We start from the raw sequence: 27,687 nt of genomic DNA on the forward strand, positions 1-27,687 counted from the left end.
CAGTTTTCGTTACAGGAATAGTATTATCTACAGATACGTGGCTGCCTGATGAACGCAAGATGGAGCCATTCTATGATTTTGAATTCGGGACACAGCTTTGAAAATTTCCCCCTCTACTGCACACACTACTATACGAGCTATGTGTACGTGAACTCAACGCTTCGCGACTGACTTCGGACATTTGCGGAAAGTAGAGAGAGTGCGAATATGAGTCTTACTCTCTCACTCTTGAAACGCCATATTCAACTGTTCAAATCCCTGCAAGCGGCACGAGCCACGCGCAATGTTTCCGATTGCTGAGATATTTTCAGTGATTCAATATAGCAGTGCATCACATGAATGTAGTGGTATTTATCAAACGACATATGTTATTTGTAGGTGTATAACTTTTACACGTGTAACATTCTAAATACCACTACATTCATATTACTCACTGTTTGCCCACATCGATACCTTTCTCGAGATAGACCCTTTTTCCAAATATCGTTTTTATATTAATATGAAGAGATCTATAAATCTACAAATAATAATAATCTACTATATATAATAATCTACAAATTATCTTGTAGATTATTATTTTCAAAAATATGATAGTCAGGCTCACAGGAAAACCATTTCCAGAATTTGAGCCTACCGTTCCTGCAGCAGACCTTCCCGTATCGGTTTCAAGGGACAATGTATGGCATGTGGCACTTGACGCGCAGGTGAGACTTCCTGCGGTGCTCTCTACTCGCAGGTTTTCCTGTGCTGGAAAGCACTAAACTTTCGTATGCAATATCTCGAAAACCATTTGAAAACAGATACATAATTTCTATGTCGTTGAATTTGTCTTGAAACGCAATACAAAGTGATCTGAAAAAAAGTATATAGTTACATTTATAAAACTAAACTTGATTATCATATCTTTGAAAATAATAATTTAAAAGATAATTTGTTATAGCCAATAAATTTTTACCCTTATACCATGCAACTTTCATGTAAACAGTTTTTTATATTTTAAACAGTTTAGAAAATAATGGACTGTATAGTGTTACGCGGGACACCCTGTATGTATACATAGATGGTAACGCGCTAGGTTACGACTAAGCGATGTGATCATGACCGAGTGTTACTCGAAATCGCGACAGCTAATCGACGGTATAGAGATATTTCAATTCCCTATGCGTGTCTGTTGGTGTATCCAAACGCATACGACTGTTTTGAATATACATGTGATCTACTGCATTTGTTTTTTCATTATACACAATCTAACTGTGACATCAGACGTGTATAGGATGTCACAATCTCACCTCCTAACTGTAATGAAATGATGAACGTCAAAATGCACGGGTCCTATACCTGTCATCTATCAATTACCATTGCTCGAGTTCGAAACCCGTTCAAACCTGCAACTTTTTGTTTATTCTACAAGTAATTTTATTATACAATTCCACTCTTTATATAAATTTAATTTTATATCATTTTGGCTCAAATTATTATTTTATTCTATAAAAGACTGGTTGTAAAAAAATGAGAATACTGCAACTGTATTTTATGGCTATCTGTGTGCCTAAAATATGAATTATATTTCTACAGTATTTTATAAATGAAGTAATATATGAAACGAAGAATTATGTATGAAATAAAAAAGTCACAGATTTGAATCCGCATGCTAGTAAAAGACGGGTTCCGTATTCTTGTCTTCACGAGCTTCCGTGAATGTCTGAGCAAATGAAAACATCGCGCGAGGTTTGTGCCTTTTGTCTGCAACTTGGACAGTATTTCAAGAGCTAGAGAGTAAGGTTCATTTTACATTCGCGTTCTCTTTTCGCTTTCCGAAGCTGTCCGAAGTGGCCCGAAGCGCCGAGCTCACGTACACGCGATTCCGAAGGTAGTGTGTGTAGTGGAGGGGGAAATTTTCAGTAACTCGCATCGTCAATTTGGGTATCACAAATTCCGATTCCACATCGGCAGCCTTTCAAATTAGGCGCCACCTGATTTGCAAAAGCCCAACTAACTTTGTTACATTTTTTGTTCTGTTTTATTGATAACCCAGTCAAAAGCAATACTGTGGTATGGTTTTACGGCCTGACACTTTTCGTCCTTATATGAGAACATTTTAAACTAGGAAAGGGTTCATTCGATAGAAACAAGTACAACGCAGTGCAATCAACTCGCGATTTCGTTCAAAACATTCACTAAATTACATAAAAATGCTTAAATTTCTATAGCTGTCAATGGTAGATTTTTGCTCTACTTTATAACACTCGTATTACTAAATATCAGCAGAATTTCGTTAAATCGCGTGCTGACTGTGCTGAATTGAACTTTTTTCTTTCGAATGAACCCATTCCCAGCTTAAATATTTCGAGTGTGAACTGTGGTTTGATCTGCAAAAGTAAATTAGTTTAATAAATATTACTTTTCGAGTTTATACAACTTGAATGTGTAACGAGTAAGAGGGAGACCGCGAACTCCCCACTCGACACTACATCAGGCGGACATAGTTCAGACCGCAAGGCGGCCACCGCGGAATCTCGCGATCCCGCGAGTGAAATCGCGACACCGCGGAAATATAAAGCAGACAAACGAGATCGGGAGACAGAGCGTTCCAGCCATTGAGCGTGTACACAGCGAGCGATGTCGTAATAGCGCACAAACTGGTTGTCTCTTTTTGTAACTGACTGTCCTCAGTCCTCCAACGGACCGTTAGAGGTGGTAGTGTCTTAACCGCTCCTTGTGGTAATAACCGTGATCGTCAACGGGAGAGTCATCTCTCCGCGTCACCAACCTTGTGTCTCTGTGTCTCACCCGTGGCGTAGCCCGGTGGACATAGGCGACGGATCCTTCGGCGAAGGTCAACGGCTGGCGTAGCGGCCGTGGCCTATAGCGTCACTCACAGACTCCGATCCCGATGATCCTACTCCCCTGCGTATTGTAGATACCGAGTGGAACAGCGGCTCTCAACACCCGCCGACACCGCCGTTGGGGACATACGATTCCCCCACCGCGTACCGAAGGGAGCAGCGGCTCCCAACCGACAGCGACCGTCTAGCCGGGGAGCTACGACTCCGACCTGAGCGACTAAGCGGGGAGCGTGACTCCCCACCCGACCGCGTAGAATGAGCAGCGGCTCCTGCACCGCGTTCCGTACGAGAGGGACCCGGCCTCATGTCACGCTTTCCACAAACTACAATAAAGGACTATTCGCAACCGAGATTTAACTAACTCCCTTCATTCGTTACAACGAACCCGGCGCCCGACTGAGGCGGCACCTTCTTCCTCGCTTCCCCCCGGCGACCACGCAGCAGCGTGGTCACAAATGTAAAAGAAAATATATTTACAAGTTTTACACGTCCTACGTTCTTGATAATAGCCTGTAAAAAACAATTAAAACAAGTTCATGATGATTTCCTATTAATTCACTTAGAAATAATAAAAGTGGAAGGATTTTACTTATCTCTTTGTATAGTGGAAAATTATTTCTAAATGGTTTTTCCTTCAGGTAAAGTAAGAAAAAAGAGCTGAAAGTAAAAATTAGTAGGAGAGTGTGAAAAAACATCACCACCCCCATCAAAGACGGTCCTCATCACTCTTTATATACATTTATCTGCAAATATGTACAATTGTAACTTCAGGCCATGGAACAGCACTTCATGCGCGCTGATTCACACTCGCGGTTGCGATTGCGACTTTTAATTGCAATCCGACAGCACTTCATATGTACTGATTTTCATTCGCCCGGAGGCGGAGTCGCATTACCACATGGCAGACTTTTTCACGTATACCATGGAACAGCACTCCATACGTACTGATTTGCACTCGTTTGTGCAATTGCGACTTTCGATTGCAATTAGACAGTACTTCATATGTTCTGATTTTCACTCACCCGGAGGAGGAGTCGCAATGTCACAAGGACCTTTAATTATAATATTTTCTTATCTTTTCTTACCCATCGTTAGATTGGTGTTCAGTTGTATGTGTAATTACTTCTTTTATGTACAGATGCTCTCTTATCGGCTGGCCTTTATTGTACCTACTATCTACAATTTCTGGTAGCATACAGTCTTCGTAAAACCTCTTTAATTTTTCTTCGATCTGTGTTTCCCAGAATTTGTCGTCTTTTTGTACTTTTGTTATTTTCATTCCTTTCGGGGCCCATAAACAGAATAGAGCATTTTGTTTATTCGTTATGTGCAATTGTCCTTGCACTTGATAATAATAATGATGATTTTTATTCATCTCATCACTCCGATAAATCCGTATCGTATCGCAGGAAGCTGCTGTATTGCTTCGGTAGACGATAAATACGACAAGTAAGGCACAACAGCATTAAAGAGGCCACACGATAGAATAGGGATTCCCGATTCTACTTCTAGTTGCCTCAAGGCATTCACCTCGTTTTCTTTCTCGTATTCCAGAGAACGTAGATTCTGTACTTGCAGATACATTATACTTTTCAAAGTATTTATTCGTGGCATGTCCGTTGTGACGTTATGCATAGTGGCGTCCCCGTTTTGGCAAATTACGCGAAATTTTGTGATAAGAAGGACCGTACGTCCCCCTTGCGGAACACATGCCGAGAGACGCCTCTTGGAGGGAAATGTCATGAACTTGAATCATCGCTAATTTCGGGTGCCTCCGTGCCGAGCGCGCACGACGTTTCAGGGCCGTAGAGGAAACCTGAGGGGCCCTGAGGTTGTCCCCGCCCGCTGGCCGTGCAGATTCCAGATTCGGGCGCCGTATCTACACTGGATGGTACAGGGGCCCTCCACCCTCAGAGTTAAGGGACTTGCCGCCTCCGCGGAAGATCAGAGAGCCGGAGGAAAATCTGCCCACAACGAGCTAAAGGATGGTACCGCGGTGCTGCCCTTCTACAATGGCTCAAGAGGAAGACGAGGGTGGAGGCGAGCTCGGAGATCGATGCCCAGTCGGCAGGAGCCACAGGAAGTCCTGGGGAAATCTCCACGATGCGAAGGAATACGGACCGTCGCCGGAGAGGAGCGGCCTGCCCCGGGGGCCCCGCTCTTAGCATACGCGCCTGAACCATAGCGAGTACGTCGAGGGGCTGTAGCGCTTGCGCGGGGGAGGGACGTGCCACGAATTAGGGGGGTCGCATGCACGCGTGCCGAGCGTCATCATTCGTTGCCGACACGCGACTTTAGGCGAACGCTACAAGCAACCAGAGAATTTAGGGTTATCTGTACAGATTACGGTAATTATTTAAAATAAGAGCCTCCTCACCGATTTCTTTGAATCTTTTTTATATCATGTATCTTCAGACGTGGAGTAATTTTTCTAAATGAAATTATTGTCGCTCTCTTCTTGCTTTCGAGATAAAAATTTTTATATGCTTGAAAATTATGGTGGCAGGCCGAGGGTAGGTAACAAAAAGGGAGTTTGAGTTGGGTTAGAGCTAGGGCCAGTGAAAGATATGTTTCGAGTTGGTTAGAGCAAGGGCCAGGAAAAAAGATGTTTCGGGTTGGTTAGAGCTAGGGCCAGGAAAAGAGATGTTTCGAGCTGGTTAGAGCTAGGACCGGGAAAAGAGATATTTGGAGTTGGTTAGAGCTAGGACCGAGGAAAGAGATACTTTGAGTTGTGTTACGTCCCCGTAACTTTTGACAGTAGTTACTAGAGCCTATATATACAGGGTGTTTCTAAATTCGTGGGAAAACTCGGAGATGTAGGTAGTAGACAAGAAAATAAACCGAAAACTTCATATACAATATTCTCGGAAACGCTTAGTTTGTTAGTTATAAGCGGGTTTATATTTCGTAAAATACCGATATGACAGTGGCCCATCCCCTTTAAAGGACTAGGCATCTCTGGGCCTAAGTGTGCCTCTGACGACTCGCAACGCATGTCGATAGATACTTCATCAAATGGAAAAGCGTACTTTCTAATTGAAAATACTATTGATATTTATCTACGATTAAGGGGTTGCTTTGGCATTTTTAGAAAGTCGAAAATTTTGCTTTCTCATAAAGGGATATCTTGAACCTGTTTAAATAACGTGGAAAATATTTCATACTGAAATATTAAAAATCCGACTAGAGTATTAAAGAAGAACGCTGTGTGTGAATAATAACGACTTACCATATGTTTATAATCGATGTTCGAAATGCCCTCTACCCTCACGCAAACACATCTCTAGTCTTTTCCGAAAGGATTCCTGAATTTTCAGAAATATTTCCGGATTCGAAGATATTTCTCCATTCAAACCGAATTTCATTTTTAATATTTTAGTATGAAATCTTTTCCACGTTATTTAAATAGGTTCAAGACATCCCTTTATGAGAAAGCAAAATTTTCGACTTTCTAAAAATGCCAAAGCAACCCCTTAATTGTAGATAAATATCAATAGTATTTTCAATTAGAAAGTATGCTTTCCCATTCGATGAGATATCTCTCGACACGCGTTGCGAGTCGCCAGAAGCTCACTTAGGCCCAGAAATGCTTAGACCTTTAAAAGCTCGAGGCCTCGTCGAAGCCCGGACACTGACCTTAAAGGGGATGGGTCACTGATACATCGGTATTTTACGAAATATAAAATCGCGTATAACTAACAAACTAAGCGTTTCCGAGAATATTGCATAGAAAGTTTTCGGTTTATTTTCTTGTCTTCTACCTACATCTCCGAGTTTTCCCACGAATTTAGAAACACCCTGTATATAGATATAAGCACAATTTTATTTCCGGTTCGATTCCAAAAGGTCTCAACGGAAACATTCTCGCGCGACCGAATTCGAATTCTTTCGTGACCCTAGCTCTAACCCAACTCAAAGTATTTCTTTTCCCGGTCCTAGTTCTAACCAACTCGAAACATCTCTTTTCCTGGCCCTAGCTCTAATCAACTGAAAGTATTTCTTTTCCCGGTCCTAGCTCTAACCAACCTAGCTCTAAACAAGCAGTGTTTTCCAGACTAAATCGCGTTACGTTAACTTTACAAATGAAAATCTTTATCTTCTCACCTAATAGTAAAAAATATATGTGTAATATAAATATAATTATAAGAGGTAAGTATCATAATCCATGCATCGATTTTGCTCTAAATCTAATAAGATCTTGAGATGTGAATATAAAATTTAGATATAAAGTTTCATTGAAATTCATTCAGTCGTTTGAATGCAATTCGGTTAATAAACATATGCGGTTTTTAAAAAAAGCTCTTTTTTTATTAGTTAAAACGTAATCAGGGGGTCTTAAAATGAGTTTTTCTGCAGAAAAAAATTTTCGAAATTTTTTTTCATTAGAATACTTTTCTAAGTTGGAAACTGAAAATATCCAGGCAACCGGAAAGCTCGCGCAGGGTGCGTGCCGCTTGTCGCTTGCTAGCGATTGGGATTTAAACATTTCAAAGAATGAGAGAGTGCGCATCACGATCCACCTTCTCTCTCGACCTCTCGAAGCTGCCCGAAGTTGTCCGAAGCTGTTCGAAGCTGCCCGAAGTGCCGAGCTCACGGATACGCGGCCCGTGCGTTAGTATGCGTAGTGGAGGGGGTAATTCTCAAGATTTGCGTCCTCAGTCTGGCAGCACAGGGCAGCACAGGACCAAAGTAATCTGGGTAATTATTGACAATTACTCACTCCTCACCGATTTCTTTGCAACTTTTTTGTATGGTGTATTTTGATACATAGATTAATAAATATAAATGAAATAATTGTCGCTCTCTTTTCGTTTTCGAGATAAAAATTTTTATATATATGAAAATGTTGGTTACAGGTACCTCTGTACTAGCCATACGGTGTTGGCGGAACGGAAGTTGTGCGCATGCGCCTCTAATATGGGTTCACGAGACGCGCATGCGGGTATAGAAATCTTGAATTTCCCACATTATTTTTACATTATTAGCAACAATGGCTACCATGGCTACTACACTATCGTTGCGTGATTTTGAAGCCATTCTTCAAGATCGTAACGTATTAATTGATTTCTTGGCATCTCATGGGGTATTGCGTACAAGAGTCGTATGCAAGAAATGCGGAAATGAATTACTTCTAAACTATGAGAAGTTAATATTTTCATGCAGGAAAACCGGATACATAACGAATGCCCACAAGAAACGTATGAAAATACAGTGTAATTTTTATTTGAGTGTCCGAAAAGATACGTGGTTCGGCAATTCCAATTTAAAAATAGAAACTGCATGTCGTTTTATTGCATACTTTTTATTGATGAAGCCACCCCGTCAACAATTTTTTAAAAACGAACTAAATTTATGCGATAAAACTATTGTAGACTGGTTAAACTTTTGTCGAGGGATAAGTATTTCATAAATATGCAATTAAAAACATTATATATTTAAAGATTTGAAATGTATTGCAATTATAGGTGTGCATATATTTTGTGGAAAAAAATTCGCAAAAATTAGGAGGGCCAGGAGTAATTGTTGAGATTGATGAGGCAAAAATTGGCCATAGAAAATATAATAGGGGTCGCATTATTGAAGGCAATTGGATTTTTAGAGGAATCGAAAGAGACTCCAAAAAATGTTTTTTGGTTCCTGTACCTAACAGAAGTCAAGAAACATTACTAGATGTAATAAAGAAATGGATTTTACCTGGAACGACCATTATATCCGATTGTTGGACATCGTATAAATGTTTGGAAAACAACAACTTCCAACATTTAACGGTGAACCACAGCCTAAATTTCGTGAATCCGGAGACAGGTATGTTTTTCATGCAGGCCCATAAAATGGATTAATTAGTATTTTAATTATTAATAATAAATACAATATATTTAAAAAATATCTTTAGGCGCGCATACACAAAACATAGAACGTTTGTGGCGAGACGTTCGTAGCAGCATTCCGCGATACGGAGCGCGTGATTATCACATGGAAGGATACATTGCCGAATATATTTTTAAAAGAATTTTTCCGCATAAGAACAGAATCTCAAATTTCTTTAAATTAATTGCTGAATTGCATCCACCGACGATAGAGGAAATTGGAGAACCCAGCAAGGAAAGCAGTAGCCAAGAAATCAATTAATATGTTACACAAAACGGCCCTTTTCAGAGCCATCATATATTTTAACGTAGAAACGTACAACATCTAACATTTAACTTAATTTAAATAGTACATTCTTTTATGTCGTGATCCCCTAAGCGGGGTGTGGGGGTGCAACCCCCACGCACACCGGGGGCCCGGGGGCAGAGCCCCCGGTGGGGGGTTGGGGGGCGAAGCCCCCCCACTGACACACAGGCAAAGTTCAACTTGGAAAATACTTTCTACGCTAGGTGATTTGACATGGAAAAGGGGGATGTTATATTACTTTGCGCGCGAAGCGCGTCATGAGGAGAGGTGTGACAAATTTTACCTTTGAAATCGATGCCTTCGGTTTTCTAACGAAAGTGCGTACCTCCTTACTCTTTCTTCCGTGGCGCGCTTCGCGCGAAAAGTAATATACCATCCCCCTTTTCCATGGTAAACCACCTAGTGTAGATAGTATTTTCCAAGTTGAACTCTGCCTCTGTGTCAGTGGGGGGGCTTTGCCCCCCCAACCCCCCACCGGGGGCTCTGCCCCCGGGCCCCCGGTATGCGTGGGGGCTGCACCTCCACACCCCGCTCAAGAAATCATAACTAATTCAAGTGGTTCTAAGTGGTGATCGTGGCCGCCTCGTCAGTGGCCACAATTTCGAGTCTAACCCAGATCTACTCCGATCATTCTTTCGATTCAGTTTTTTAAATAATGACCCAAAAGATATACAAAAATATGACATCCTACCAGAACCAATGATTGTGCATAAAACGCGCATGCACACACAGTCTAATGTGGCAATACCGTACGACCAATATCGAGGTACCCGCGACCATCATTTTCATACTTATAAAAATTTTTATCTCGAAAACGAAACGAGAGCGACAATTATTTCATTTAGATTAATTAATCTACGTATCAAAATACATGCTATAGCAAAATTTCAAAGAAATCGGTGAGGAGTAAGCAATTGTCAATAATTACCGAAAATCTTTATCTTCCCACCTAATAGTAAAAAATATATGTGTAATATAAATATAATTATAAGAGGTAAGTATCATAATCCATGCATCGATTTTGCTCTAAATCTAATAAGATCTTGAGATGTGAATATAAAATTTAGATATAAAGTTTCATTGAAATTCATTCAGTCGTTTGAATGTAATTCGGTTAATAAACATATGCGGTTTTTAAAAAAAAGCTCTCTTTTTTTAGTTAAAACGTAATCAAGGGGTCTTAAAATGAGTTTTTCTGCAGAAAAAATTTTTGAAATTTTTTTTCATTAGAATACTTTTCTAAGTTGGACACTGAAAATATCCAGGCAATCGGAAAGCTCGCGCAAGGTGCGTGCCGCTTGCCGCTTGCGAGCGATTGGGATGTAAACATTTCAAAGAATGAGAGAGTGCGCATCACGATCCACCTTCTCTCTCGACCTCCCGAAGCTGCCCGAAACTGTCCGAAGCGCCGAGCTCACGGATACGCGCCCCGTGCGTAGGGGAGGAGCTAATTCTCAAGATTTGCGTCCTCAGTTTGGCAGCACCTGTGCATGTATCTTGATACGTGGATTAATTTTTCTATGTGAAATTATTGTCGCTCTCTTCTCGTTTTCGAGATAAAAATTTTTGTATGCTTAAAAATTATGGTGGCAGGCCGAGGGTAGGTAACAAAAAGGGGATTTGAGTTGGGTTAGAGCTAGGGCCAGTGAAAGAGATGTTTCGAGTTGGTTAGAGCTAGGGCCAGGAAAAGAGAAGTTTCGAGTTGGGTTAGATCTTTAAAAATAAACGATTTGCCTGAACTGTGTCGCTTGGCAGGTTGTGGTTTTACATTGTCAAAGTGTCACTTCAAACGCGAAACAAAATCTGAATTCGGATTATGATTGCTTGGTAAGAAAAATTCCGTAGGCAAACGAACATTAGTACCATATACTAATTCTGCTGAGGTTGTATTTAAATCGGCTTTAATAGCTGTACGTATACCTAACAAGACAATGGGTAAAATCTCGACCCAATTGTCGGTATTATGATACTTAATTGCACACTTCATTTGGCGATGAAATCTTTCCACCATGTAATTTGCCCATGAGTGATATGCTGTTGTGTGTATGTGCTTCGTACCAAGCAATCTATACAATTCATTAAATAACTGGGATTCGAATTGGCGTCCTTGATCAGTCGTAATTCTCAACGGTACGCCAAAACGAGCAACCCAGGTCGAAATAAAAGTCGAAGCAACAGTCGATGCCTCCATGTCAGATATAAGTATAGCTCCCGGCCAACGAGTAAATCTATCAATGCACGTAAGACAATACCTATAACCCTCGGAAAACTGCATTACAACAATGTCCATGTGGACATGTTCGAAACGTCCAGCAAAGTTCCAAAAATTGCCTATAGGTGCATTAACATGCCGAGAAATTTTTGACCGCTAACATGGTATGCATGAACGTGCCCACGTTCGTATATCCTTATTAATCGCTGGTCAAACAAAACGTTCAGCAATTAACTTTTGAGTGGCCCTGATTCCAGGATGTAACAAATTATGTAATGAATTAAAGATTCGACGGCGTAAAATTTTTGATACGAACGGTCGTACCGCGTCTCGCGTTACATCACAATAAATGTCTATATCGCTTTCTGGAAACCGTACCTTTCGAAGTTGCAGCGCGCTGGATCGAGATGATAGAATCTGTTGCAATTCTTCATCATCTCGCTGCATATCTGTCAGAGTTGCATGATGAACTGCTTTAGATATGGTCTCGATACGAGATAACGCGTCTGCAACCGAATTTCCTAATCCCTTAATGTGACGGATATCCGTAGTGAACTGACTAATAAAATCAAGGTATCGGAATTAACGTGGTGAGCACTTCTCGAGACTCTGATTAAATACAAAAATCAGCGACTTATGGTCAGTAAAAATTACAAAGTCTTTTCCCTCAACAGCGTACCGAAAACGCTTAACAGCACTATATACCGCTAATAATTCACGATCATATGCACTATATTTCCGTTGCGTTGAAGAAAAAGTTTTCGTGAAAAACCCTAAAGGTTGCCTGGCATCTCCTACTTGCTGCTGTAATGCCGCTCCCATCGCATAATCCGAGGCATCCACGACAATACCTATCAGTGCGTCAGGTATCGGATGCGCAAGCATCGTAGAATTAACAAGAGCGGATTTTGCAGCAGAAAACGCATGTACAGCTTCTTCATTAAAGATAACTGCAGTATTTCCCCTTTTCGTGCCTTTAAGAAGATCATTGAGAGGGTACAAAATTTTCGCGGTAGAAAAACCGCGATGAATCGGCGGTAGAAATTAAACATTCCTAGAAATTTCCGTAGCTCTTTAATCATTCCCGGTTTCGGGTAATTAACGATAGCATCTATCCGCTCACGTAGCGGTATGACACCAAATTCGTTTACCACATACCCCAAGAATGTAATCTTCCTAATTCCGAAAATACATTTCGCGGGATTAATTACTACTCCATAATCCTGTAACCGTTTGAATAGAATGTTTAAATGATTAGCATGCTGCTCTTCGTTTTCAGACGCAATTAAAAAATCATCGATATACGCACAAACGAAATCCAATCTGCGCGTGATATCATCTACGAAGCGCTGGCATGTCTGAGCAGCATTGCGTAACCCAAACATTGTATTCACCGCCTCAAAGAGACCGAAAGGGGTTGTAATCGCCGTTTTTTCTACGCCTGCTGGTGCTTTCGGTATTTGGTGGTAAGCACGCACCAAATCGATCTTAGAAAATACCTTTTTTTCGTAAAGCCGTTGTGCAAAGTCTTCTATATGTGGTAGAGAATACTTATCCGACACCGTTCTACCGTTAAGCGCCCTGTAGTCTCCACATGGTCGCAGACTTTCATCCTTCTTTGGCACAACGTGCAAGGGGGAAGACCATGGAGTCCTCGATGCCCTTATGACTCCTTGTTGTAGCATAAGCTCAAATTCTGCTTTCACAGCTTTGAGGCGGTCTGGAGCGAGACGTCGGGGTTTGCTGCATACTGGCGGTCCAGGTGTTGTTTTAATATAGTGCTGCACCTTGTGTTTGATTAATTCTCTTCGAAAAACTGGAGGACGAGTTAATTCAGGATACTCGGACAATAGTTTATGGTACACCGAATCACCAAACACCGTTTTGATCGCGGTAACCTCAGCACTTACTCCACAGCCGTTTATCGTTAGTTTCGTGATTGAATCAACCAATTGTTTATTACGCGGATCTACCAATAACCCGTAATGGCACAGAAAATCTACGCCGATTATAGGGGAGTTTACGTCTGCTACCACGAAAGACCATGCAAAACTACATCAAAGCCCGAAGTCTAAATCGACCGCGATCGTACCATGTGTCGCGATGCACGTGCCATTTGCCACGAAAAGTTCGTATACACTTTTTGGAGGCGATTCACGCAACAATCTCCGCGGGTATACACAAAGATCGGCACCTGTGTCTATGAGGAATGACCGTTTTGAACATCTATTCTTAACGAAAATGCGGCGTGAATTTAGACCGTCGTCGAGTGCCGCGTTCACGGACGGCTTTTCTCGTTTTCCAAGCTCCACTTACACGGCTCGCGACATTTCGTCGCACGCTCACCAAAACGAACGTGGTACCAGCACCACTCTTTATTTTCAGGACGACGCGACGGACCAGCGCTGGGATTCCTGCGTCCTCGCGTTCGGCTGGAACTGCAATCTCGTGGTCGTGAAGAAGATCGTCGACGGTCTCTTACCAACTCGCTGATCTGGAGTGTAAGTTCCCTCATTTCTTCACGCATCTGCCTAATTTCCGAATCGTCTGACACCATTTCCATTCGACCATTCTCAGGTCGAATCTCACGTGTTAAGTCGGTGAACTCAGTCAATGCAGCGGCATTTGATTCGGGAACAGCTGCCAGAATCCTCTGTATATTAGCGGGCGATCGATTTTTCCATAATGTGATTATGAAATCTTCCGGAATTGAAGATGTTGCAAGTGACTTTAGATGTCGGTAAAATTGGGAAGGCGATCCCCAATCTGCTCATTCTCCATTAACTTTCGAACTTGCGATCCATCCGATTCTGACAGTCTTTTTATTAACTCCCGTTTCAAAAATTCGTATTGTGCGTTCTCGAGAGGATTCAAAATCACGTCACCCACTTGCTCAGCGTATTTTTCGTCCAAGTGAGCAATCACTAAACTAAACTTTACTTCATCCCGTGTAATATGCGCGGAAGTAAATTGAGCTTCCACTAAATGAAACCACAACGCAACGTTATGTGGCCAAAAACATGGAAATCGCAATGTTTTTTAACTCACTATGGTACTTTCGTGGGGACTGTAGGCCCCTACAGTCGCGACATTATCACTCAATTCACCCACGGGATGCGCCATTGTTAATTATTTTTCGTACACGAAGTCCTCACTCACGTACGCGTCGTTACACCCTCAGATCACGTCAAGGTCACCAAGGTGGGAATATCGTGTTCGGGAAAAATTAAAGCATGGACTTAAAAATCTACAAAATAGATTTATTTAAGTCGCGTTAAACGTGAGACTTGCAAGGCGTGGTGCTCAAGTCAACCTTCAAGTCGAACTCCTCTGACAACACGATTCTCTTTTTCTCTTAACCTTGGACGACTAGGTCAAATTCCTAAAAATGACGTGCTGGTGGGAGTAATGGTACCCCTTAGCGACAACGCGGAGTCTCCTGACCTGGCAGAAAAACAGAGGCCTTGCAGGCTCTCGGAAATACTGTTCGAAGGTCAATCGCCAAAGGTCATAAAACATCTGTTTGGCAACTGTGACCATTGCCTGCGACGATGAACAAATTTCTCCGCTACGCTGTCTAGAGGTACCCCCACAAGTTTAAAGATCAAACGATGACATTCTCTGTGTATTTTGTATGAAAAATTAAATTAAAATAAGTTTATGTACAATTTGATAAGATAGAATAGATAAATTACTTAGCGCTTTAGCATAAGATCGTCTATGATCTACGTACCTTTTGTCGTCATGCCTCCTCTAAAGCTTGCACCGATTCCGGCGTCGGCGTCGGCGTCGGACAAAAGGTACGTAGACTATAAGCGATCGCATGCTAAAGGGCTAAATAATTTATCTATTCATTTTTTGTTCAAGAACGAAGTAAACTTCGTGAATAACGTGTGTCTATTTTTCATATTACAGTTCTGGGATTTTAAAAAGAAAGTCCGTAAATGGAAGTACGGGAGAAGCTGCGGTCGGGATCGCAACCGTGCTCCATGTAGGGATGAAAGAGGGAGGAACGGGGGCAAAAATTTAATTATTAATTATTATAACTAGTTAGAAAAGAAATATATTAAATTAATGTATTTTTAGCAACGTCTCCTTTTATTTTGTACATACCCAAACCAAATCCAGACCTAACCCAGACCAAACCCGAAGGAAAAACTATTTGGAAATAATTCGCCACATATACAAAGAGATAAGTAAAATTCATTTACTCTTATTGTTTGTAAGTAAATTAATAGGAAATCATTATGAACTTGTTCCAATTGTTTTTAAAGGTTGGTATCAAGAACGTAGAAAGTGTAAAACTTGTAAGTATATCATCTTTTACATTCAAGTTATATAAATTCGGAAAGTAATTTTTATTAAACTGATTTACTTTTGCAGATCAAATCAGACTTTACACTCGAAATATTTCGCGAGTGACTCGTGCCGCTCAATGCCGCTTGCAGGTGACTTGGACCAAACCATAATAGCATTTTAGAAACGCGAGAGTAAGATTTGACTTTTGCCTTCTCTTTCGTCTTTCCGAAGCTATCCGAAGTGATCCGAAAGGCCGAATTCACGTACATACGGCTCGTGCAGTACTGTGTATAATGGAGGGGGAATCAGAGTGTGGTTCCATCTCGCATTCATTAGGCAGCCACATGTCTGTGGATAATATTATTTCTGTAAAGAAAACTGTAACGGCAGATACCGACCAAGAAATCTCGTAAAGTCACGTGACTACCCTAGGCCCTTAAAACCGCCAACAAACCCTTGAGCCTGTCTTTATGACCTCTCCGACACGGCCATTCTGACCGTGCCACACGTGGACGTGTGGATTTAATCTAGAACAGTAAAAAGAATAAATGCAGACACATTGTTCAAACTATCCAGAATGCGAACTCCTTTATTTGCAGAGAAAAGAAAAAAAGAACATCGGAATTTGCAATTATTTCTTGTAACACGCTATCCAGAAGGCCATACCTCGTCAAAAACAAGTCCGTAAATAAAGGAGTGGATAATTGCACGACATACCTGTCAGAAAAACTACCCGAAAGCTCGTTCCTTGCACAAGATTCTGGGGTAAGTGCCATGGGGTTCATCACAGTCCTCTTACCAAAAGGCATAGCCTTCCCCACTCCGTGGCCAGATCCTTTAGGAACAATATTCCTATTCTTTAGCAATGCGGTGTCGGCCGCTTGCTTTCTCTAAACACTCGCTTCTCTTTCAAACAGTCACACAACACCCGATAGCTGAGAGGCCCAACGTAGCCATCAACCATAGGTTGACACACGTAGGACTAAGACCCTATCATAAATCCCTCAACGACACGTCCTCGTTTGGCTAACCGTCCCAAATTCTATCTTAAAAATACGTTGACGCTGTGGCGGCGACAGACCGACGCCACGTTGCCGTCGAATGTTTAGATTAAGATTTGGAATGAACGATTGAATGTTAGTGGAGTGTATAAGGTTCGAGAGGATGTTTGGAAGTGTGTATCGAGTGTCGCGTAGAGTTTAGAGTGCAAGCGAATCAATGAGAAAGAGAAGAGAATGACTGGAGAATGCGTCAGTGCGTGAATGAAAGAAAAAAGTTAGTCTGATTTTGAGAGGCGTAACGAGTGGACACGCGGACATCGCTAGTCTTGTTACAGCTCGAATAAACGGCGTCAAATTTCACCCAGTTTATTACTTTCCGTCACTACCATCCTCATCGACATCCTCACCAAAACGCTAACATACCTTGGTCGCTTTTCTAGACATTCTTCAAGAGTCATCCCTGTGACCCTTAAACACACGAGTTTAGTCATCCCTGTGACTATCAAATGCTCAATCGTAATTATCCCTGTGATTAGGAAGTACCCAGGATTATTCATCTTCGTGACTGTCCAGTACACAAGATTAGTCATCTCAGTGATTTATCAAATAAACACATAAACTAATGCCCGCGAGCTACGATTAAAACAATTTCATGTTTCGATTTTGCGTGTCGAACAACGAATCCCACTCCGCATTCCTATCTTCCTTTCTGTTCACTTCAACCCCATTCGATCCCACTTCTAATGACGGAGAAATAGTTTCGTCGCTTGTCTCGTCTGCTATCTCGTCCGTCTCAAGGAAATACACCCGTCAATCGTTAGAAGACAACTAACTCTCTCTCTGCTTCCTTCTTCCTGTCCCCTCTTAGAACTGTATTTACCTGCCCAGAACCCCTCTTCCAAAAGAATTTTGAATCCGCCAACAAACCCTTGAGCCTGTCTTTTTGACCTCTCCGACATATAATCATAATTAAACGATTCATTTATAAGCTACAGTATTCAGTATCAATAAAATCTAAAAATAAAATACACTTTTAATAAAATAACAAAATCTTTGGTCTGCTAATTACCCGATTGCTGTTGGGTAATCACGAACACTATATAGGAAAATCTTGAACAAGTTTATAATCACATTTAATTATCACAGAACTCGCACAGAAACTCTCTAGAACTGCTTCCACCACCATTGCAATTGTCATGTGCCCACAAATTACAATTATAACACATGATTCTATCTTCAATTGGTGGGTCTTCGTACTTTTCATTTCTCCATTTTGCACTTCGTTTCTGTTTTTCTTGTATAATTCCGCGGTATCGGAAAACAATTAAAAAAATTCTTAAAATACGCAACAGGGAGTATTGATGTACATTTTGGAGTAATAGCGAATGTTCGTGGTTGCCTCATCCAATCCATTCGTGATTACCTCACGATTTAATAACAATAAAACATAATGTATTTTAGAAGTTCGAAACGTGAAACAGAAAATTCATTAATACTAAAATCTAGTTTGAATCGTGTTTGTTACAACTTAGATAAATCTCAATTGTATCACTCCCACTACAGAAGCTGTTGTGGATAGGTATAAGTGCGTTATTTTTGTTGCGGACAGGTAAGAGAGTGTGGAGTGTGATTGACTCACTCGCATCGTGGTACGGATTATGTTTAGATCAAAGTGGACTAAAAGAAACTCGCCAAGGAACACCGTTTCCAAATTATCCGAGAAGCTCTGAATGGAGTGAATGCTTCCGCGTCCAATGTGAGTGCGTTGACGTGATCAAAACATTGTAAGATGATTGAATCCGACGAATGTGTAAGATTAAGGGTGAAATTGTATGAGGATGAGAGTATACGCGGCTAGGAAGGTCCAAAAAGAGAGCCATAGCGGGGGGGTCCGGAGTGAAAATTGATGTCCCGACATATATGCATCTGCGGATGCATTGGCGTCAAACGCGCGGGTTTACCCCAAAAACGCGCGAATTCTCGCTGACAGAAACACTCGACTACGCAGCAGCGTTTAGTCGTGGTTCAAGCCAAGCGTGCAAAGGTAGACGTGAAAACGTCGACCTTAGGCCGCCATAAACCTCAAGAGGGAGGCCATCTCCCTGAGTGTGAAGGTTAAAAAGCGTGCACGGTGAGATCAAAAATGGTCAATCCGGGGCCGCCAGGCTACAGGAAGAGTCACGAGAATCGCTAATGGGGTTAATTGAAAATATTTATGTTTAATGACAAGTTTGGGTCACGACGGGTCGAGCGCTCTGGCTCTCCGGTTACCTGCGAAACAATGGCGCTAAGGAGATATAAACTGTGAGGATCAGTATGAAAGAATCAATCGATCAGCAATAAGCCCTGTGTGTGGACAAATAAAGAGAAGAGAGGCAATTCTTTTCCTGTACAGAAGCTACATGAAAATTTAACACACCGAAATATGATTTGAAAAGTGATGAAAAGTTTCAATTGTATTTACCTTGACCTATGTGTACTACTTTTCTCTACTTGTTATAACATAAAATGGCAAATAATTATTTGCCATTGGATGTGTTTAGACCTGCCGATTTTTGGTTAGATACAGATCTACTTTGTTTTTCTAACAAACCGAAATGCTGCGTTCGTAAGTACCCCGCGTTCGAATTTACCCCACTCTCCCCTTCATAAACAATATAGATCTAATAATTGGAAATTAATTTATAGATAAATAAGTAATAATTGTTTCTAAATAAATCACGAAAAATTAAAGAAACTTTTACTATTTGAAATTAATTTAGGTACAAAAATGTTCTTATAAGTAATTTTAAGTATATCTTTATACGTAGGGCCGAATTAAAGGTGGGGCAAGGGGAGGATATAGTCCTAGGCCTCGTCTATATAGGGGCCTCGCAATTCTAAATTGCTAAATAAAAATTTTTTAAATACAATAAGTCAACATACTTTAAAAAAAATTAATCCTTCAGATACGACTCGTACTGTATGGGCTCTATTCGTTGAACAGACTGTAAATTCTGCCCAGCATACGTTGTCGAAAATCGTAAAGACCTAAATGTTTAAAACAATTAATGCGAAAGTTTCAGCAAAGACAGAAAAATACAAAGAACAAAGAAAATGTATCGTGTGTTCATCTACAAGACAGCAGTAATCACTAAAAGATTTAAAACGATATATCCAAGTGAAAACTGGCACTCTTAAAAAGATTTGTTCTGGGAAACGTAATGCGTATAATGTATAACTGTGTTCCCGTTGCTTTTGTTTTTATTCGGGGAAAAAAAAGGAACCACGAGATGGATGTTGTCGCGTTTGTTATTTGCATACAGACTGTAAAGCTAAAACATCGATTGTAAATTTAATTTCCTGTTTTTTTGAGGTTTGTATACTTGCCTACGCGAAAATCGTTTATTGAATGAAACTTAAAATGCCAAATAAATTTGAAAGTGGAGTTTAAAAAAGAAAAATGAAAAGAAAAAAAAACTTTTCAAAACCAGCTTCCGAAATTGACAAAATATTTTTCACCAAATCTTGAAATTACTAACACTTACAGTGAAAGTAATGCTTCGATCAGTGATGAAAATAAAAGGTATGAAAGTAATAATCAATTGAATAGTGCAGATGAATATCAACATTTTGATAAAGTTATTGACTGCACTTATGGATATAATAATTGTGACTATGAAGAACTAAATGAAAGTGAAAATAATATTAAGAGTTTATTACTTCAATGTGATGCTAATACTAACACAAGTAATTTTTCGTAATCCATGTATGTATGTATAGTATGATAAGCATTATAAACTATGATTCTAAGAATGACTGTTTTAAGAAAACTGCAAATATATAATTGATTTTTAATAAATACAAATACATGTCTATGTCAAATACTACTGATTGTGAGATTTAGTGTCGACTTATCAATTTCTTTTCCATTAAAATATTGTTATTCAATAAATTCTTATTGTATATTCTTATTCTGTACTAGTGTGCTTTAAGTCAACAGGAAATATATTTTGTTATGTTTGCAAATTCTTTTCAAATGACTACAATAATGTGTTTGTAAAAGGCGGCTTTTCAAATTGGAAGAAGGTAAATGAAGTTATTACGAACCTCGAAAATTGCAAACAATACAACCAATGTATAATTGACTGAATAAATTTTATGTAAAAGATGTGCACATTGATAGAAATATGATTAGCACGATGTAATCTGAAATAAAATACTGAACCAAAATAAGAAGAATACTTGCTGCTATTAAAGTTCTAGCTGAAAGAAACCTTGCTCATCGTGGAACTGATGAAATATTTGGATAAATAAATAACGGAAATTACCTTATCAAAAATTAATAGCTGAGTTTAACCCATGTTTGAAACAGCATATAAATGATTATACAAATAAAGGTCGAGGTAATGTTTTTTACTTATCAAAAATTATTTGCAGAGAATTCATTGATTTGATGGCAAAACAAATTTTAAACTATATTAAAGCAGAAATCAAAACAGGTTTGTAACACCGCTAACAGAAAGCCAAAATTTTGTATTTCTCATTAAATCTTTATTAGAGTAATATTGTTACATGTTGAAAAAAATTGTCGATCCTATTTTATTTTTGATCATTATATCAATTGTGGTATGTCATGACGCTGCTTTGCATTTTGGGTTTAATTAATCGGGCACATCTTGAGCCTTTGACGTTCTAAATTCTAAATTTTAATTGTTATATCATCTGCTCTCTCCTTAGAATCGTCGTTGTAGGACAATACTTAGCATGTATGTTCGAGAATGTGTGTTCTTATGAAGTCTCGAATAGGTAAGTGCTAACACCTTTGTTGTAGCGACAAGCGTTATACTTCGACATTTGAAATTTGCGGGTGCTCATGAGTTAGAATGAATATAGCTAAAACACGTGGGATTTACATCTTTATCGCAATTTGCACGTGTTCTTACGTGCAACTCTAACTGACATGTGTTGTGGATTGCTTATGCAAACTAAGTGCATCTGTATCTTGCATTATTGGAGACGGTTATAATTAATTTCGGGAAAGGGCATGTAATACGATGACGTGTTCTAAAAGTTGAACTGAGAACCTTCTGGCATTCAATTTCAGAACCTGCATAAAAACTGTACACAGTGCGCGACAACGACAACCGCGTGAGTGACGACATCGAATAGTTCCCGCAAAAGTATAAAAAACTATATTAATTGTTATAGCAATTATAATAACTATTAATCATCGGCAATTTAAAAGAGCAATAAGGAATGCGAGAACTTGTACGCATATTAACAATCAGTGAATTATTAAAGGGAAGTACGAAGGAGAACACATGCGATATGTTGAAATACAAATTAGTCAGTTACATGAATGCTTCCGCAACGATATCTCGCCTGATTCGCTACGATCTCACATCGATACGGCAGGAGATCCATGTACTTGAGATCTGCGAAGAACCCTGCCTTATCCTAGCCAACGAGATCCAGCACTCGTCGCCGACAAGTCGTGAAGTATATGACGGGAACCCGTGGCTTAATTATTCTTTTTTTTCCTTCGTTCACCATAATTTAACATTATATTTGCAAATTACTGTAAACAAAAATTTATTTTAGATTAAATTAAAATTTGCAATTAAATTCAATTAATTTCGAGCTCAATTTCGAGTGTTAATTCATGGTGTACTGGGAGTAGCTAGACTCATAATCCACGTTAAACCACTAAAGTCACATAATTCGTAAACAGTGGGTTAAAATCAATTCTAAAAGTATTCGCGGTGTTCTCTTTCTTTTTCTAGTCATTACAGTGTTTTTTAGCGTTTTATTTAAGCATCTTACATTGTGCGATAACCAGGGGTCTGTTTTTCGCTTGATTTTTTAGATTTGATTGGGATTGGTTTCAGTGATTATTATAACGACAGGCTTTGTTTTTCTGGATACGATTGTTGACTACCGAAGGAAATTGAGGTTTTGACTTCTTTTATTACGTGAGGTTCTTCTGTTATTTGAATATTGATTGATATTAACACTTTAATGGCCGCACGTCTACGCAGTCAAACACTATCACACACATGTTGTGTGAGCGGCCATTAAAGTGTTAATTTTGTACAGAATTTTTATTTGATTCTGAGTTGGTTTTGTTCAGTTTTGATTTCCAGTTTGTTAAACACGTGTTTGCTTTGTATGATCACGTGGCCGGAAGGATATTAATGTGAAACATTGTGGATTTATCTAGTATCTTTTGTTGCCACTTTGATTCACATAAGGGTGTTTCCAAATATGTGGGATATTTTTGGAAGACAGGTTTTACATACTGTGACGACGTGACACCAGGGTACGTCACAAAACCGAATCTTTGTTGGGGCAGGTGCGACCTTTAGTGCGCACCATCAGGAGTATAACAAGAAACTAATATTTATTTTTACGTACAAACGTCAAGCGGAAATGGATATCTTGGCGACAACGATGAAGCCACAGGCAGGAGAGAGTTCGCTGTCCGGTCTTAGAGCCAGCAGATGTTATCTTACGGCGCGGCGGGTCTTTGGATTTGGGGAGCGGTTAAGGTACCCGCCGCTCCAGGATTACTCCGCCCGGTGAGTGAGGCAATGCTTCGAGGATAAGGAACATGCTCTCGTAGCCCATCGAGCTGACTCAGGGAGGATGCCCGATTAGAGGATTGTACTACGATTGTACGGGGACACACTGAGTAATAGGAATCAGCCGATATCATGCGAGGAGGGCCCCCTTGCTTCGCATTCCGGGAGAGAAGTCTCCAACAAGAGAGGCGTAAGGGTGCAACCACAGGCGTCGCATCGTGAGCAGATGGCAGTGGAAGAAACCCGCAAGCTTTGGAGCTTCTATGTCTCGGGACCATAGGGGGGCCAGAAGTTGGCTCTTGCCAATCATCGATGGATATCAATCTGTTGCCATAACTTATTGGCTGTAAGATCACGTGAGCCAATCAGGGACATGGTAGGGAAGTGCCGCGTGGCGAGATCCTATAGCAAGCAGCAATCTCGTTCTACTTTTTGCGCGGAACACCAACGAAGTCACAAGAGATAAGAGATTCCCTACTTTTTCCTCTGTGAATCCGGTACCCGGAATTTCGGGCGCGATACTGCGTAGCGTGCGACTCCTGGTCGTCGTTACAGGCCTTGTAATAGGACGAAGGCAACCGCATGCAGATTACCTTCGGCTTGCTAGTATACTATTTTATCTAAACAGAAAAATCTAGTGTTGACTGGCGTTCTTACTGTAAAGAACCCGAAATCCGATAACCGTTCCTCACTCTCCACCTGGAAACATCCAGCCCCTCTCTGCCATTAGTAGCTAGTCTGGGCCGCGGTAGGAAAAAGGCTGGCACGCTTCCACGCCGTTATTGAAAGATACGTGGCGTCCTTTAAAAATTCAAGGCGTGCAAAGCACGCGGAGATTTGTTTTGCACGCCGGTTCGGGCTTGAACACAGCGCTACAAATACTGCATTTGTTTTGTACAAATTTTCATTCAGAAATACATATCTAAAAAATATATTTGCATATTTCTCTAAAATAAGTATGTACATAATACATAAGTAAGTACATATATACATATAAATACGTATGTAGGTTTTACGGAGAATTAAAGTAACATGTCTGACGTTAGGACTAGCCACTGTGTGCAATGCACTCAACCACACACACCTACACACAGCATATGATAAAACAAATGCAACAGATTACATATGTATGTGCGGAAACGTTGTGTTTTGTGTATTTCGACACTGTATTTAAGCAGTGAAAATTCCTCGATAAAACACAAAGAAAAATGTAAAAAAAAGCTCAAATATATGTGTTAAATATGTACTTATGAATTCAAATTTGTGTAAAAAAATTAAAATATTTGTAAAATACTGTTATATGCAATTAATTATTTAAAAAAAAAAAAGAAAACGTTCTTTTCAGACTACGTATCGAATCTGGGATGTGTCACTTACAATCAAACTATCATCCGCAATTACCCAGCCCCTTATTTTGATGATGCTATTAACTTCTCAACATACAGGATGTGATAGTGCGTGTAGTACAACTGAGAAGAGAGTGATTGGGTGAAATTGAAAGTAAAGAACATAATCTTTGTTCATGATACTTAATTTTCAGGAAAATTGAATTTACAGATTCATCTAACATATACAGTATGTCCCACGAAATCCTGGACAGTCGATTATTTGGTAACCTATTAAAGATACGAACAAAGTTTTTATGTGAAATTGAATGGCAAGAGGGGGCTGATTTATTGGCCGTAACAATTTTTTTTTATCATTATTATTTACAGAGACATGAAAGTTAAGTTTGGTTTTTTAAATGGGATTATATATTTTTTGTTTGATCAATAGATAATACGTTTCAATACGAATTCAGCAAACATTAATGTATACACCTTTTTTCAAATAGTTTTTAAGATATTACGCGTAAAAGTTTACTGATTTTTGGTATAAGAAAATCTGCGAGACCAGGAAGCACAGTAGGAAGTCTCGACTCTCGACCACACTTAAAATGCTACGGGTTAAACCGTACCGTGCCTCTTGAAACTGATACGAAGAGACTGGGGTAGGAACGGCAGTCCTAAATTCTACACAATAATTTTGTATACACCGTAGTAATACCATCCACGTCTGAAAAAGTTTCTCTACCCCTTTTGTACGAATTTAAATTCAAATTCTATTAAATTCTTGTAGTACATAATATCTTGCCATCATAAGTATTTTCCATTCAAATGTATTGCCAATTTGTTAATTACTTCAAAGTTCGAGAAACGCTTTAGCTTTATCCATTAACTTTATTTCTTTATTAAAACATGGGCGATATTTTTCTGCATGCCGTAAAGGTAAAGGGTTGTGAAAAAAACTATTGTGTAGAATTTAGGCTTGCCGTTCCTACCCCAGTCTCTTTGTATCGGTTTCAAGAGGCACGGGTTAACCCGTAGCATTGTAAGTGTGGTCGAGAGTCGAGACCACCTACTGTGCTTCCTGGTCTCGCAGATTTTCTTGTTCCGAAAATTAGTAAACTTTTACGCGTAATATATCAAAAAATATTTGAAAAAAGGTGTATACGTTAATGTTTGCTGAATTCGTCTTGAAATGCACTATCTATTGATCAAACAAAAAATATATAATCCCATTTAAAAAACCAAACTTAACTTTCATATCTCTGTAAACAATAATGATAAACAAAAATTGTTACGGCCAATAAATCAGCCCCCTCTTGCCATTCAATTTCACATAAAAACTTTTTTTGTATCTTTAATAGGTTACCAAATAATCGACTGTTCAGGATTTCGTGGGACATACTGTATATGTATTTGACTATCCCCGGGCTTCATACTTATATAAAATAATAAGCGATGCCAATGTCATTATTTTATACGTATATGCCTTCCCGGTTATATCAAACATCCTGCTACAGTCTGTGTATTGATTTCTTTTAATTGTTATCAAGGAATACGCATTAGCACGAGATATTTCACAAAATATCATCACTTAATTTCTAGATTGGATAGAGTAAGTTGGAAAGTGAAAATATTTGGACAATCCAAAAGATCGCGCATGGCTCGTGCCCCTTGCCCGCGACTTGGATAGCATTTGAGTTTCAAGAGCGGAGAGAGTAAGCTTTATTTTAAAATCGCCTTCTCTTTTGACTTTCCGAAGCTGTCTGAAGTGGCTGAAATACCGAGTTCACGTACACGCAGTTGGTTCGGTAGTGTGTGTAATGGAAGGGGAAATTTTCAGTAACGCACGTCTCCAATTTGGGTATCACATTTTCCGATTCCACATCGGCAGCTTTCCTAATTAGGCGCCGCTTCGTTTGTACAAGCTCGGCTAAATTTGTCACTTATTTTACCCTGTTTTATCGATAACGCAGCAAAAAGTAATACTGAGACATGGATTGACGGGAGCTAACTTCGCGTCCTTATATGAGAAGCTTTGGTGCAGGGTTCATTCGAAAAAAAGTATAATGGAGCGCACTCTGGTCATGATTTAACGAGATTCTGCTGATATTTAGTAATATGAATGTTATAAAGTAGAGCAAAAATCAACTATTCACAGCCGTGGAATCCAAGCAATTTTATGTAATTTAGAGATTATTCTGAACGAAATCATGACCAAAGCGCGCTCCGTTGAATTTTCTTCTTTCTAATGAACCCTTTCCCAGCTCAAAAGCTTCTCATATGATGACGAAAAGTTAGCTCTCATAAACCCATACCTTTCCCAAATTTTGTCGGTAAAGTCACATCTCTGCCATATCTTAGTCTACTTCCTTAACATACGAGATTATTTAAGATGCATACAAAGTTCGTGCCTCTTTCGACCAACGTCTGCAATGGATCCCGTTTAGCAGAATTCAATCAAGATACTTTTCTAGAATAAAATTTAGACGGTACGCACATGGCAACAACGCGACGTAATTAGGAAACATGTAGTTGAAGTACGTTTCCTTTTGACAATAAATCGTGACTTTTACAATCATGACAACAAATTTCATGACTTTTACTGCAACGTCAACATGTATGTTAACTGAATAAGTATTTCGAAAATGTTTTATTTCATGTTTTAGCTAATTATCGTTTTAGACTTACGTTCTGCTTCTACCTTTGAGAAATCGCAAGTTGGAATATTGGCTACGCAAGCAGCTTGCTGGAGCTTGCATTCCTCGAGACTCACGTCGTCGTCTGCATCTCCCAAACTGCTCCAATTTTGATTGATGAGTCGTGACCTCAGTTGAACACCAGGCCCGCAGCTAGAACTGCAGGGGGACCACAGGGACCACTGTGTGTATCGGTCCTCGGGGCATTTCTAATCAGGGAACGAATCATTCATAAAATTGTATTTTCTGTAGTTGAGACAACTTTACTTGATTAACTCTTTGCACTTGTATTGGGTCATAATTTGCTTGTATCGACAGATACATACAACATTATACGTATAATGTCGATTTAAAAATCAATTACTTTTAGAGCCTTGAATATTTTGAGGTAGCTTGTTTAAATTGAAGCATTTGAATTGACTCTTGTTTGTTGAGATAATTTATAATACAAACCATTTTAATAAAGAAATTCAAGGCAAAATTTTGTTACTCAGTATAAGGATAAAAATTCAACAAAATCTAAAATCTTATTTTCAATTTCGCTAAAATTAAATTATGTTCTATTTGT

General features: G+C 39.6%; 2 protein-coding genes across 8 annotated transcripts in view; one reads left to right on the plus strand and one right to left on the minus strand.

The window, feature by feature from the left end:
- Positions 1 to 27,687, minus strand: part of LOC143177589 (spondin-1) — a 219,721-nt gene that overhangs the window by 57,399 nt on the left and 134,635 nt on the right. For all 7 annotated transcript variants that reach the window (XM_076375624.1, XM_076375621.1, XM_076375619.1 and 4 more), the window contains exon 11: positions 27,112 to 27,328. In XM_076375624.1, coding sequence (XP_076231739.1) covers positions 27,112 to 27,328 — 217 coding nt within the window. The remainder of the gene's footprint in view (positions 1 to 27,111; positions 27,329 to 27,687) is intronic.
- On the plus strand, positions 7,837 to 8,975 carry LOC143188673 (uncharacterized). The gene is made up of 3 exons (XM_076393068.1): positions 7,837 to 8,239; positions 8,310 to 8,651; positions 8,740 to 8,975. The coding sequence occupies exons 1-3, from the start codon at positions 7,837 to 7,839 to the stop codon at positions 8,973 to 8,975; spliced, it is 981 nt and encodes a 326-aa protein (XP_076249183.1).

The sequence above is a fragment of the Calliopsis andreniformis genome, chromosome 3 (assembly GCF_051401765.1).
Source record: "Calliopsis andreniformis isolate RMS-2024a chromosome 3, iyCalAndr_principal, whole genome shotgun sequence".
In the NCBI taxonomy this organism is placed as follows: Eukaryota; Metazoa; Arthropoda; class Insecta; order Hymenoptera; family Andrenidae; genus Calliopsis; species Calliopsis andreniformis.

What these genes read in the sequence shown, in the direction of transcription:
- LOC143188673 (XM_076393068.1), top strand. Translation starts at nt 7,837, where the DNA reads ATGGCTACCATGGCTACTACACTATCGTTGCGTGATTTTGAAGCCATT. An exon ending in CTGGTTAAACTTTTGTCGAG is followed by an intron (nt 8,240 to 8,309) that starts GGATAAGTATTT and finishes TATTGCAATTAT; the next exon opens with AGGTGTGCATATATTTTGTG. An exon ending in TTTCGTGAATCCGGAGACAG is followed by an intron (nt 8,652 to 8,739) that starts GTATGTTTTTCA and finishes AAATATCTTTAG; the next exon opens with GCGCGCATACACAAAACATA.